This window comes from Melopsittacus undulatus, chromosome 1, assembly GCF_012275295.1.
Source record: "Melopsittacus undulatus isolate bMelUnd1 chromosome 1, bMelUnd1.mat.Z, whole genome shotgun sequence".
NCBI classification, from domain to species: domain Eukaryota; kingdom Metazoa; phylum Chordata; class Aves; order Psittaciformes; family Psittaculidae; genus Melopsittacus; species Melopsittacus undulatus.
In genome coordinates this window covers 85,731,510-85,746,855 of record NC_047527.1, presented here as the reverse complement: position 1 = coordinate 85,746,855, position 15,346 = coordinate 85,731,510, and the positions used below count along the sequence as shown (strand labels likewise).

The 15,346-nt window shown below is 35.2% G+C and overlaps 1 protein-coding gene across 2 annotated transcripts in view; it reads right to left on the bottom strand.

Moving 5' to 3' along the window:
* EXOC2 (exocyst complex component 2) overlaps positions 1–15,346 on the bottom strand; it is a 126,623-nt gene that overhangs the window by 67,523 nt on the left and 43,754 nt on the right. For both annotated transcript variants that reach the window (XM_005149925.3, XM_031049699.2), the window contains 4 exons: positions 11,523–11,668; positions 11,327–11,408; positions 10,702–10,804; positions 7,453–7,571 (listed from right to left, as the gene is read on the bottom strand). In XM_005149925.3, the coding sequence (XP_005149982.1) occupies positions 7,453–7,571; positions 10,702–10,804; positions 11,327–11,408; positions 11,523–11,668 (450 nt within the window). The remainder of the gene's footprint in view (positions 1–7,452; positions 7,572–10,701; positions 10,805–11,326; positions 11,409–11,522; positions 11,669–15,346) is intronic.

Here is a 15,346-nt window from a genome sequence, read left to right as displayed (position 1 = left end):
ATTAGAAATATGTCAGTTTTAAGTGATTAAGAAGAAAATGGGTTGTAATTTCTAGCAGAGATGAGCACGGAAGATAAAACTGATTCACTTTACAGAAAAAATGTTTTTGGAATACATTTAAAAAAGAATGCTTTATTAAAACTTAAGGCTGGTGTTCATTATATTGAACATTTATACAGAAACTATTTTTCAGTTTACCACAGAAAGGTTAATTGCGCCTATTATTTCTTGTGGTGATTTAAGTATTTCTCAGCCTAAGGGTAAGCCTTATTGTCAGTCTTGCAGGCCAAAAAATACTGAAGCAAGAGCCAAACACTTCAAGTTCAGCACACAGATAAAAATGACATCATTTTACTAGCACTAACCCCAGTGGACATCAAGATCATCATCAGCTTTGAAAACAACCAGCTTTGAGTTAACTGCCCGAATAAGGGCTTAAAAGACTAGAGCAGATACCAATGTAAAATTCTGGCCTCAGAAGTTTATCTTTAGTACTACTAATGTTTTCAAATTAAATTTTAAACTACCTGTGCTACTTTTTAATCACAGTATTTACTGTCTTTATAATACTTTTAATATTATAAATACTAAATAAGAATGCCCTCTTCACTTCTGAACATGTCAGATTCTACTAAAAAATTCTAAGTAACAGTGAAGTTACAGATACAGGTGGTAAAAGAGGAAAACAAATCCAGTGTCAAAATCTGTACTCATTAACTTTTTTTTTTTTTTTTTAATTAATAACCCATTAAGGGTTTGCTTGACATCTGCTGTCAAAAGGGTATTTCTGCTATGGACAGGGGATGTGGTTTAGACATGAAATGGCTCCCAGCTGCAAGAATTCTTCTTCCAGATGTACAGTAAGCAAAGGCAATGGAAGAGAACCAGCTGCTAGGATAACAAATTGAAAAGGCCCTTTTGACACAAGCCTTGCCGGCCTGTCTGATCTAAGAAAGATGGATCATTCATTGCAAGGTGAATAGAATCTCAGTGTGGCACAGAAGAAAAAACAACATGGTCTAGCATCCATCTCTTTCCTTCACACTATGTACAGCTGCTGTTACTTTGGCACAGAAATAGCCTGCATAGTTTTTACAGTATTTGGAGAGTGGTGTAACATACTTTTGAGAGCTCTAAAAACTACACTTTTTTTTTCCCAATAATAAGAACTATAACAAAAATCGCAATGACTGGATTAGTATACTCCTGTTTCAATAGCTGTATCCATTTTAGGAACTTTCATAGGTTGCATATCAAATATTTGCAACTCAAAGGGTAGCAGAAAGATTACAGTACAACTGTGTTTCCATTTATAGTTTTTATTTACTAACAGATAGCTTATCTGCAATCACATTACATAGTTATCTCAGAAAGACCTGTTACAAAATGAAGACTTTTTCAGTTAGTTTGATAACTGGATTAGAGTTATTTGCTATCCATTTTAGCTCAAAGGATCATGAAACCTAGTAAGCCACTATTAAAGTCTAACCAAATAAGCACTGGACGCACAGAAAACAGTCCTAACCTCTATAGCTTCTTTTCCTGATAGTCATGTTAAAAATCCATTCCTTAACTCATTTTGGCTATCTGCCCAGTGCCCTAGGAAAATTTTAAACTAACCTCATTTATTTACATTTATTTTCATGTCATTTTACGTCATTATATCCCCCATGTTTCCTGTACTCCAACAAGTCTGAGAAGCATAAACCATAGTGAAAAACTACAATTATACCCTAATAATAGGGGAATTACCAAGTAAAGTGAAAAATATGTAAATTTTACAAATACATAAAATCCTAATTGAAAGAAAAAAATTACTATTCAGGTACCATGTTTAAAAGTTCCCAGACTCCTACAAATCATAAGTTTAAAGTTCAGAAGCAGGAATTCAGACTTTAGCCAATACAAAGCATAAAATACCAGCACAATTCAGTTTCTAATTCAACTATTCTTGCTAGCTATTAAAGACACACTGTTTTGAGAGAGCATAGTGCTCCTCTATGTTAAGTTTTACATTCATAGCCTTCAAAAATGAGTTTTCTTGTCTATTCAGTCTCATCTCCCTCTCTCTAACATAGCTACATACTAAATAAAAGCAGCAAAGTGTCTTTACCTACATCAGGTCCTTCCAGTGGGCAGCAACAGTGGGATGTGATCAGATATATAAAAAGAAATCTATCATTAGTTCAGGAAATAACTTCATAAGCATGAAAACCCCAAAGTTTTCAAAACCAATAAAAGTGCACAATGTTGGATATTCCATTAATAAGGCAGACATTAAATAGAAAGCATAAAAAGTTAATAAATTAATACATTTTACAAGAATTACTATGCCAGCAGAGCTAGATTTCCAGTGAGTTGCACATGGGTCCCATACCTACAGCTGTATTTTTAATGGAAGTATCGGATCATCAGAGAAGCAGGAGAATGGCTTAATGTAAGGATACAAGCACAGGAGCTTTATGATTTGGTCAGCCATTGGTCTGCCCCATGCTCCATGACCTCGGTTATGGTGTTCGGCCCCTTTATTTTGGCTGCTCATACTTTGGAGCACCTCAGAGCAGGAGAAATTCTGATCTGCTGCCGCATATGTATGTTCACCCACCCCTTAAAACATGTGGACTTGGACTGCAACAATTTCTCTTAATATGAACATTATCTATCTGCATTTTTTTTTTACCTCACAACTATGGCTATGCAGAGCAATAAATAGGCTGAAGGCAATGAGGGGGGAGTTGTTACAGCCATATCTGAATATGTAATGAAATATTCATCAGTACCATTTAAGAGTAATTGGAAAACCAGCATGGTTTTTTGAGTGGGAACAGGGTGCAAAGATATTCTTTAAGGGAAATACACTCAAACATACTGCTGTAACGTACTTTGTACACAGGACTTGAGAGAATTCCCCATACTACTTGTACCTATTGAAATAAATGTAACCAATTACCTAATGATCATATTATTTCCTCTTTTACTATTTAAAACTGTCTTTTAAAAATCAAAGGAAACATCCAATTGAACAATTTGCTGTTGGTAGTTGTCAGCCTTTAAGTCGCACTGCCAAATTATCTGACAAAGCTCAGCACAGCTTGATACAACTTTCAGGTCTGGGAAATAATATTAACACAAGTTGGAGTAAGTGAAAACAGACAATATTTGAAATACATAGGACTTCTGCTCCTTGAAACAAATTCCAGGAGAAAACTCCAGACCATTACCGCGTTGTAAACTTGCCAGTTTCTTCTTTCAGGCTGCATCAGAGATTGTACTACACTATGAAACTTTATAAAACTTCACTGTTCTAGAACATGCTTACAACTGAAGAGTACTTCCACAAAATGGGGCTAGCCTTTGGTAAGGGTTAGGGTTAGGTAACATTCAAGCACAAAGGTTTGTTTTTTTTTACCCCCCCCCAAACAACAACAAAAAACCAACCAAACAAAAAAACACAAAACCCCAGCAACAACCTAAACCACACCTTCTCATGTAATAGTACTACAGTGAGTAAAGAAATCATGCTTAGATCAAAAAGATACACCTAAGATACAAACCCAACGGAATTTAAATACATAATTTCCTGATAGTACCTTCAACAACACCAGCATGTATATTAGCTCACTCTTCAGCTATGCTTTGGAGAGCCTTATTAACAAGAGGGCAAGCATCAAAGAACCGACAGAGGATGCAGAAATGTAGATTTACTTCTCATCAATATCGGAGATTTGTTCTGACTGCTGTTATGAAGCAGGTGATACAGCAATAAATCTCTTAAAGAAGACAGCAGAAGATGCTGCATCTAACTTGTAATTACTACTAACTTGTAATTAATTACTTGTAACCAGTATATTAACCATGCCAAGTGCAAGGTCCTACACCTGGGTCAGAGCAATCCCAGGCACAGCTACAGGTTGGGCAGAGAAGAGATTCAGAGCAGCCCTGAAGAGAAGGACTTGGGGGTGTTGGTCAATGAGAAGATGAACATGAGCCAGCTTCAGTGTGCACTCACAGCCCAGAAAGCCAACCGTATCCTGGGCTGCATCAAAAGGAGTGTGACCAGCAGGTCAAAGGAGGTGATCCTGCCTCTCTACTCTGCTCTCCTGAGACCTCACCTGGAGTATTGTGTGTAGTTCTGGTGTCCCCAACATTAAAAGGACATGGAGCTGTTGGAACAAGTCCAGAGGAGGGCCACGAGGATGATCAGAGGACTGAAGCACCTCCTGTATGAAGATGCTGAGAAAGCTGCGGCTGTTCAGCCTGGAGAAGAGAAGGCTGCGTGGAGACCTCATAGCAGCCTTCCAGTGTCTGAAGGGGGCTTATAAAGATGCTGGGGAGGGACTCTTCATTAGGGACTGTAGTGATAGGACAAAGGGTAACAGGCTCAAACTTAAACAGGGGAAGTTTGGATTGGATATAAGGAAGAAGTTCTTTACTGTAAGGGTGGTGAGGCACTGGAACGGGTTGCCCAGAAAAGCTGTGAATGCTCCATCCCTGTTGGTGTTCAAGGCCAGGTTGGACAGAGCCTTGGGTGACATGGTTTAGTGTGAGGTGTCCCTGATCATGGCAGAGGGGTTGGAACTTGATGATCTTAAGGTCCTTTCCAACCCCAACTATTCTATGATTCTACTAAAGCATTAGCCTGCTAGTAGTGTGAAGACAACTGGAACAACTTTTTACCACAAGAGTACACTGCTGGATTATTATAACATTCTCAAAATTTGGAGCAAATTCTACTTAGAATTTACTTAGGTTTGGTATTTAGCTTGTTTAGCAAGTAAGCACAATGTTAATCTTCCCCTCCTGAACACATCACGGCCACTAAATAAATTCTTTAAGAATATTTACTTCTGACAATTGGCTACAACAATCCTGTACCAAATGTTTAAACAAGTTTCCAAAAAAGACTTCTCTGGGTAAGAAAAGCAAAGGCTTTTGTCTAATTCCAAAACCATTTTATGTAGTAAAATTCACATGGAACAGCTCTGACCACAGCTCTACTTTGAAAACTGATAACATAAAAATATGCTTTTTCACAAGCTCAGTTGGAAGTTGAAAAATTGTGCACAAGTGCAAAAATAGATATGATCTGCTACTGAGGTTTAAGTTTATTATGCTGAAAAGTTTTGACTCAGTTTGAACCCACAGATTCACAGTCAGAAGAACTAAGAATAGCCAGAAACTGTTGGCATGTTCAAGGTAGAACTGTAATCACTGTGCGCTTATTGCAAAATATGCAATAGGAAGACTCCATTTGTTAGAAAAAATACCTATTTATCTTTACTGAAAAGAAAAACCTAGAAGTTTCAAAGCCCTTTTAATAATCTTATGACCCACCTATTTCTCCAAACGCACGATATACTAAAGTATCTTTTTTGGAAGCATGTTGTAAGGACTTCAGTGTTTGAAAATTTATTGCCTTTTTTTTTTTTTAAATAGCCTGTGAATTTATGAACATATAAAACACATTTGTAGCTTATTTAAGTTGATTACACTCCTCAAAGTCTTGAATAACCAATCCGATATCTAGTCAAACTCCACAGTTTTTCTGTTTGAAAAGCGTACTTCCATTAAAGTAGATTAAAATACATTTGATGTCTCATACTATTCTACTTGGCAATTAAAAACAATTTTTCTGAGTTTTCTTTTTAACTTCTCTCAACTTTTCAGTTTATGCCAAATTAAAAATCTAGAGAGGAAAAAACACATTTAGTAACCTTCACCCTTATCCTGGTAGATACTAAACGAGAAATTCCATCAACTGGGATCAATTCTTAAGTATTTTACAATCTGTGCAAAAACTACATCAGTAAGGACCACATAAAAGGCTGAAGAAAACTACTGAAATTCGATGAGCTCTTTAATACAAGTAATACTATATTAGCATTTGTTTCATACATGCACTAAATATTAACTATTCAGATATGCATTTACCTGGCATTCAAGTTATTTAAATTCCCTCTTCTGTGAGCCCAAACAAAGCTAACATAAAGCCCCTTTGATATTAAGGCTGAGGTAAGCAGATTTGTTGCAAGAAAAACACCGAACAGGTTGAGATTTTCAAGACAAGCCTAGGAATTTAGACACATTTTTCATTCATTTACTGGAGCCTGCATATCAAAATCATATAGACTACTAAATCAAAAACATCTTGAGCACTTTGTACCTTCATGCTCCTGTTTTTCTGGTTAAGAAATTAAGAGATGGCTAAATAATATTTTGCAAGTGAGAGGAGAAAAAGCAAGCTTAGATTTGTTAACCACAGCTGTTTTTACAAGTGAGTTTTGCTCCCAATAACTGCATTTTGCAGGGGTCATGGTGGTGTCATGTCAGGATTTTTGACAAGGGGGGAAGATGGGGAGGTTTCAGAAACATTCTGAATTTTGACCAAGAAGTCAAGAAACCAACCTGATGTTTCAGCTGGTCCCACAGCACTTCACACTGTGTTGTGGAACAAAGAGTTGTTAAACCTCCTGCAGCAATTTTACAGCACATTTCTGCAGTAGCTCCAACTCAGTAAAGTTTTTGTAGTGTCTCAGAATAGAACACCTTATTTGGTTTGGGATGTGCAGTCAACTAAACACGGGAGTTACCCATAAGCCAAGAGAGGTCAGATTCCGATATGCCTACTCATTTCAAAAACAGCAGCAAACTAAGACTTCTTGAGAAATAAGGCACTGCTTACCAGTTTCCAATTTGAAAAGCCAGTTATCAGATTTTACTACTAGAAATACCAGGCCCATACAGCCAGCCACCTATTCCCTTTTAAATATACAGCAATGTGAAGGATCATGTTAACTGGTATATAAGTTGCTGCCACATCCTAATGTGTATACATTATGTATATACACCTATACTTTTCGTGGGGAGCAACAATGGCAAAAGACAAAGACAGAATACAACTAAGTATTCCTATTGGTCTTAATACTACATTTTCTAAATATCCTATTTGTCCAGCTCACAGGTCTCTGCCTGAACACTAATCTGAATTTTGAAACTGCATATGAACAAAGAATGAGACAGCACCATATTATTATTCTGCCTATCGAGAAATTAAACATTATTCCACTATGCCCCAATGCCCTGCATTTCCATATACTAACAGCATATCTTGTGACAAAGAAATCTGTCAGAAAACAATCCAAACTTCATGGGACCTGAAAGGAGTATTCTGAGAGGACAGTAAGCTTTAGATAAATGATTGAAATCTAACTCTTTTCCCATGTAAAGAACTTAAAAGTTGTAAGTTAAACAAAAAGAAAACTCAAGCTGCTGTTTTGTTTTTATAACAGTATAAAGAAAAAAATTCAAGACAGTATTCAACTTTGAAAAGCTATCAAAATTGATGGGAACACCCCCCAAATATCATTTGTACACTAAGACTTGTCAAATAAAAGGCAATGCCAAATTCCTAGATGTCAAATACATATATGTAGAAGAAAAATATATCCTTGCCTTTTTGTTCTTTAACATAGCTCTCCTTACAGTTGTGCATGAGCTGCAGAATCCACTGATGTTGAGCACCAATGCACTGCCAAGCAGGGTCCCCAGGCGCATGAAGATCAGAAAGATATCTGTAAAACCGAGTCCAAAAATCACAGCTCTGACTTGACACACTGAAGGCCTCATTAAAACAGAGCAAAAATGTACTAAGAAATGCTTTTTTTAATATGTATATATATATATATATATCTAAAAAAATTCCAGAACAGTTAAGATACACTCATACCCAACAAGCACAAGCTTTGCATTCTCCCTTCTCATTTAGTGAGGTAAAATTTTACCTGAAAAACTTACAGAAAGAAACAAAACCATATATTTTTAATATTATATTAATATGTATTTTCAGTTGTGCCTCAAGTACTTGGGAAATCGAGCTCTTTATCTGCCATGGCTGCAGTTTAGTACTTCATGTCATCACTGATTCCAAGTTAAACATCTCAAGCACATAAAATATGGTATTTTTCTTCCCACTTTACTTGTCCTGATTGTATCATCATGTAACCTTAACAAGTACAGTAGAAATTAATTTTTGGCAGCTCATTAATTTTAGCACACACATGTACAAACAATGTAAACCAAGCTCCTGGACTGTGGTGGAAGGGTTTTTTTGTTTGGTTGGTTTTGTTTGTTTGTTTGCTTTTAATTTCCTTTGGGGTTTTTGCATGTAGGCTTTTTTGTTTTTTCCTTTTGGAGGTGGTGGGAAGAGTATAGGGCAGTTGTATTTTTTTTGTTTGGCTGTTTTGTTTATTTGTTGTTTGGTTGTTTTTGTTTTTTGGGGTTTTTGTTGTGGGGTTTGTTTTTTTTTCAGGGTGAGGGTTTTTTTTGCCCTTTCTATAATGTGCACACAAAGTCCGGAGGAAAAAAAAGTGGGGAGAGATAATGAAAAGCACTGGCGCTTCTAAGATATGGAAACAAGTCACCCTCTGACTTTTGGGGACAGAGAAGTATTAAAGCCAGGTGCTGTGATTTCAAAGAGAAAACAAAAGTAAAAAAGTCAAATGTATGGCATTCAAGACAATCTGACAACAGTACTTTCAAAAGAGTACTTTCAAAAAGCAGTAGCTGCTTTATTATTTAATGCACTCCATCACATTCTGCATTAATGACTCAGGTCAGATTAAAAAATTGAAGACGCTCAAGGTGAAGTACAATGATTTATCCTAAGCAGTGCAGAGAATGTTTAACTACTTCACAAAAGCTGAATTATTACAATAATGCCTACTGTTAATTAAGACTGTATTGCAAAATCCTGCCTTCTTTAACAACTGCCTGCAGTACTTGAACAAAAATAAACTGTCAAAGTAGGATTGGCTGGATGGATGAGAACATTACATGACCAACCATTTTGACAGGGTGACATTTATAGATTATGAGCTCAAGGCCTTCCTTAGTGTTAAGGGGGACTTCAGTCTTTGCTTATACAAAAGTAAAAAAATTACCACGATCTTTGAGAAAATACATCTACTTGGGTGTTAAGCGATATGGTAAACTGTTTCTGAAAAGTATAAAATAATTATCACTGTAAATACCGTAATAAAATGAGAGGAAAATAAGAACTGAAGCCTAATTATAAAGATCAACACTGAATATTTGAGGGGGAAAACCACAGTATCTCAAGTCTTGCTCAGCCTTGACATGGGAGACATACAAAACAAACATATCTAGGAAGAAAAAGTCACTTAAAAATGCAAACACTTGTACAATTAGGATTTTGTTAATTTCCTCTTAGCCGAAGTGCTGTGAAGAAAGCTTTCTTCACACCTTTCCTCCAGAAAATTTATATTAGTATGACCACATTAGCATATCTAGAACAGTGAAACTAATTTAATTGCTTTGCACGCTGGGATTCTCTTAATTTATTACAACTAAATTATTTCACATTTGTCCACTGCCAGCTCTCCTGCATTATACTACTCTACACGTGGTAGTTACATCAACACGGTCTGCTTTAAGGTAGGCTGGGATATTTTTAAAGACTCAATACTTCAAGGTAAGGGGCTAGAGAAAAACTAACAAGAAAAAAAACCAAACCAACACAAAACCCACCAAAAAAAGTCTGAAAAAGAAAAAAACCCAACCCCAACAGAATCAACTGTTTATACGACTCATTCTTAGAATTCTTCTAAGAATCCTCAGAAGAGGTCTTACTGGCTTAGATAAAGAAGCTGCTCTCTAAAGTTTTCAAGACTGACACAGAAAGGAAACAGTGGCTTTTTCAGAGACACAAGACACTTAACTACCTTAAAACACAGTTCCAATAAATAGGCAACATTTATATACCACCCAGAAGAACGAGAAGTGCTCCACATAAATTATACTGATGACAATGACCAGTGTACAGCTAACATTACATAAAGGGACCTAAGATACCAATAATTTACTTGGTCGGGTGCAACTGGGCCTTGTAAGCATACAGAACAAAGACTCTGTGCAGATGTCAATTTTAAGAATGCTTTTCACACAGCCCATGTGGTTTATATCTTCTAAAATAACTGAAAAGAGCTCTGAGGATGTCAAGCAACACTAGGACACCATGTAACATCCAAACCTCAAACACTTTCTAAGTAAAGCCATCAAATACTCTAGAGCACTCTAAAATCTGGCTCCAAAGACTGTAAAGCAGGTTAAGGTCTACCAATAAGAGGTCCAACCCACTCATGTCAGTATGGCTACAAAAAAAACTTCAACATCACATTTGTGAATAACAGAAAATCTAAGAATTTCTATACTTATTTAGACTGAGTAGTAAAAGAGCCAAAACCAAATTTAAATGACAGTTTTGATTAAATTCTGCCTATTATCTCACTCAGGATGATTCAATTTCAAAACCAAATCAAGCTGAAGTGTAAGACAAGTTAATAAGGAATTTATTTTGCGATCTGCAACCTGTGAACAATCACTTCAGACACAGCTTGCAACATGATGGTTTACAAGAAGCAAGAGAATTGAAACATCCCTTTAAGATTTTAAAAAATTAAATTCAAATTTCAATTACCCTTCATGAAATTGTTCTACTTCCAGAACTGTTTTTCAATCACTCAATAAAAAAATCAAGCACCAATCCACTGCCATTATTTATATGACCATGAAATCTCAAAGTACTATTAGTATTTAAACCATAGTAAAAATTGGCAATACTTAGGAAAGATTCAAATACACATCTAACACTATGCTTGACAAACACACTAGTCAAACGATTACCTTATATAACGTTTCTGATCATGCAATGTTGATGGAGTTTCAAGCAGCTTATCCAACAGAAGTTCTCTTAAAGCTTCAATTCTAGTTTCAACTTCAGCATAATCTAGGAATAGGGAGAGTAAACAAATCCAATGTGTGCCTTCAGCAGTGGTATGAACTGAAAATTATGTTATTTTTCTAGGATATCAGACTCTTTAATGTGGAAATAAATATAACTAATTTCATAACAAGCCACATCAGAAAAATCTGTATATGACAGTTCTACAAAAACAGAAAACTGGACTTTGAAGTCTTTCCAATGACACACCAGTGAGATACCCAAAGTCACATTTTAATTACTGTAACCTTTTTTATGCCTAGTAATACTAAGCCTTAACAATAAATAAAATTGGCGGCAATTTCACATTTTGTGATATAAACCCCACCCAGAAAACTTGACAGAAACACTCTATAGAGACAGAAACACTCTATAAGAACCAGAGTAACTGGTTCTTATAAATTCATATTTGTATGTATGAAAAACTATATGAACCCATGTAAAGCTCTTTAGACCACTATGCGCTTTTTAGCCTTGGGGGAGGGGGGGGGGGGGGAAAATTGGCAAATAGCAGAACTCATATCTTACATTTTTTGAATACCTGAACCTCTGTCTTTCCAAACAGTGACTTGGCTTTTTCGTAGTCATTAATAACCACATCATAATCACCCTTAAAAGAAAACAAAAAGAAACAAAACCACACATAAACAACTAACATTTGTATTTGTCAAGAAAAGGGTAACACTAATTTCAGCAACAGAAAAGTATTTTTAAAGGATTATACCTTCTGGATATTTCTTTCAATATTCAAGGGAAGGTTGAAAAGAAATTTAAAACGCTGAAGAACATTAAGAGCATTTCTTGTTGAATCAGCTTTGTCCTTGCGACCCAGCACTTCTTGGAATAAGGTATCTGCTGTATTACTGGCTCCTATTTCGAAAAGGATGAAAATAAAAAGTAAAGTAAGTAATCAGTTCCAATGACATACAGATTTCCTCATTTTAATGAGTCATTCAAGATTTTTCAGAGCATATGAGTAATTATTGCTCAATTTTTATACTTTTGTTCAGCTCTGTTAACATTTTACAACTGATGAAATACTATTTCACAGTGAACCACTTAGCATTTTAATGTGGTAAGACCCCTGCACAATTAAAAACAATCGCTCTTTCCTATTTCAAATGCTTAACTTTGCTGCAGATATTTTATAGTTTGCTTTGGCTCCAGATCTACATTTTACAACTAAATTATGCATCTCAGGATATGGAAAAAGTCATAGAAAGTTTTCTTTTTAGAAAAGTATAATTTCATTATGATAATTAACATCATTAGCTTTAAAAGTTATCACCAGGTTTTGAAAACAATTTTTTTTGTATTTTCAAATTAAGTCTTAGAAGTTATTAACAAAATTTGATATTTTAAATTACTAATTATTAAGTCAAGACAATGGCATGACTGAAAAGAAGTAACTAAGCTGGTTGCTGTAACAGAATGAATACAAATTGTCTTCACATTGTATTGAAAGTCTTACTGGCTTCATTGCATACAGGGTCCAGCCTTTGTCAACAATTTCATGCAATTAAGTTTCTACGTTATCTGTGAATTTATCTTTAATATATACATTAAGTATAGCCTTAAAATCTTTTTTATCCAGTCTAAAAAGCACTCTACTTTGTAGTAAGGAATATATCCTAACACGGAATAACAGAATTTAATTTATACTAGGGCAGATTTACATTGCATGTGAATATTTGCATTTTTTCAACCAGTGACTTATTTTTAATTAACAAAAAAAAAAAAGTGGAACTGTTTTAGCTATTTTGATCGTTGTGTGTAGAAGTTTCTACATTATCTGGTCTAGTGACTATACTTTAAGCAAAGATGAAAAAAAATTACATCAGTCTCACTGGGTGGCTTGCATGCCATTTTCTCTAGTCAACACTGTGGGTGGCCTGCTCATGTTAAAAGTAGTCTTTGTAAAATAATTGTTATATCTAAATAATGTTTAAACTTTGTTGAAATTCTGAAGCCTTGATGTAAAAAAAGTTTTGTCAGGATAGCTATTTCTACTGCATAGTATTTAGCATAGAACACTTTAATCCATTATGGAGAAATACACAAAGAAAACAGTTAGTCGGACATTTAAATACAGACCACTTGATAAAGTATGATTTTTCTCTTGAGGTTATAGTAAATGCTTGTTTTGTAAATCCTTCTAGTAACATTTGTTTGAATTCATGCAGACTTTGTCCATTCTTTTAACAGCCAAGAACCAATGTACTATATCTGAGAATTAAAGTTATATTCACAAAGCAATTTCTTAATTCAATGCAAATGTTTTTAAAAGTTAATTGACAACTGCAGGAATAGCACAGTGACTTCCATGTTTAGTTTAGAACTACATGCCTTTATCTCTTCACAAATCAATTTGCTTTACAAACCCTCAAGTAAATGATTTTTTCTTCTCCACACACTTTTTGTTTTACATAGAAATTGAAATCTATTGTATTATTTATTTTAATGTCTTAATGAAATTCAGTAAGTCATGCAAAATGGGTCTGATTTTTAGGCTTAAAAGAAAAGTGTAAAATTTCTTTTCTCCTCCCTCCTCCAAATCCTTCCTATATCAAGAATCTCTATCCCTTGATTACTGACGAATAATCTAAACTGAAATAATCAATGGATAAAGATTTGGGTCCTATATTGACTAATTATGTTTTCAAAATAGATGATTCATCTCCTGTGTGCCAATTTTTTGATTACAAAATAAAGCTCTAGTTATCCAACAGTTGTTTTTCATAGAGCCTGACAGTAACACCACGTCACAGAATTTGACTGACCTCCTTTAAGATACAACTCTTCATCAAGTTCATTATAGCACACCGTATATCTTTACAAATGTATATTTAATAGTTCATCAATTAAATTTAGCAATTTAGCAAAAACTCCAGGCATTTATAATTCCACCCATAACACCAAATTTTGATTCTATTAACCCATGCCATTTCAGTACAATAATTTAGCACACACTTTACGTACATTCAGATGTTATGAAAAACGTTCTTATTCTTTGGAATTTGCAATCAAACTCACAACACCAATTGTGCCTCAAACTATGTACCTATTGAACTAAAGATTTGAAGTAACTTTTGAAAGCAGGCCCTGTTACTCCAGGATTATTGAAGCCTTCAATTGTCAAACTAGAAACAAAGCTTTGATCCTAAACTACTTTGCATAATATTATTTACTCTTTTTAAATCCTTGTATTCCTACTTCCCTGCCTCCCACCCATCATGACTTGCAAAGCATCAGGAAGAAAAGAAGCCAACTCTCCTCACAGCAGAGCCAAACTTAATACCACTCTGAAGTGCCTGGCACAAGTTCGTGTAGAGATCCAGCTTGAAAAAGACAATATTATCTGCATACAGATTTCAGCCACCACTTACCAAATGAAACAATTACATACTACAGATAGATTTGTCTCATATTAGTGTTAGTACAAAAATGTCACAGATCTAAATTTCTGCTTCTTTATTTAAAGCTATCACACAATTTTGTCAAAGGGAAAGTGCTCTTCAAGGAATGTGTGCCTGCTGCGTGACATGGCATATATACAGAGCACAAAGCAGTGACAACTGCACTGGTAATTTGGCAAATGCTTTTTTCTCTTTTCCTATAGGTATCACATATTCTGCACATATAGACACACACTATATTTTTTATATAATGCGAGTGAGGTTTTTTGTAGGGTTTTTTTTGGTGGAGTTTTTTTGGTGATTTTTTGGCTGGGAGGTGGGGTGCGTGTGTGTATGTGTGTGTGTGTTTTGCATTCCAGGCAACAAGATAAGGGAATAACACTGCTCAAACTACACCTTGATTGTAAGCACTAATGAATCTCTACTGAAAAGAGCCGGAGATGTCCACAAAATCCCCTGCTTTCTTTGTGCTCCCCACACAAACACACATACAGTCACTTTCTTCTCTTGTACGAAGAAAGCAAACAGTGAACTTCCATGTCACTTTCTTGATTTCATAAAACACACTCAGACTTTCCAACACTGAGTCAGCTATCTGCATGACATTCCTGCTTATTGATACAGCACTAAGGGAAACATCCCTTCCTCTGTGAAAAAAAATACAATGAAACAAAGTAAAATTATCTTGGCAGAAATCCCAGAATTAAAATAGGAACTTTTTTGATCTGATGAAACACATACCAAACTGCAGCAAATTCAAGCCACTTCTCCTAATGCAAGCTTACAGCCAATACAGAGAAACAGAAAAGTACTGAGAGCTTTTCAGAATTTCTAAAAAGAATGCTAAATAATCTAAATGGCAGCACATTAGGTGAAAAAGATTCTGTTAATAGACCCTGTTATTGCAAACAACCTCTATTATTTTTTCCTCTTTTGCTCAAATTCTTTAAGTTTGGTATTTAGCTTTGCTCATCCTTCTACACTTCCGTCCATATACCTCCTCTGTATTCTTTATCTGCTCAAAATTAATACGCCACCAAAAGTCATTTAAAGTAAATGCTTTAGAACATCTCTTTATTTTGATATTTATTCTTTTTGTTATCAGAAAAACTGATGAAAGTCATGGCAAAAC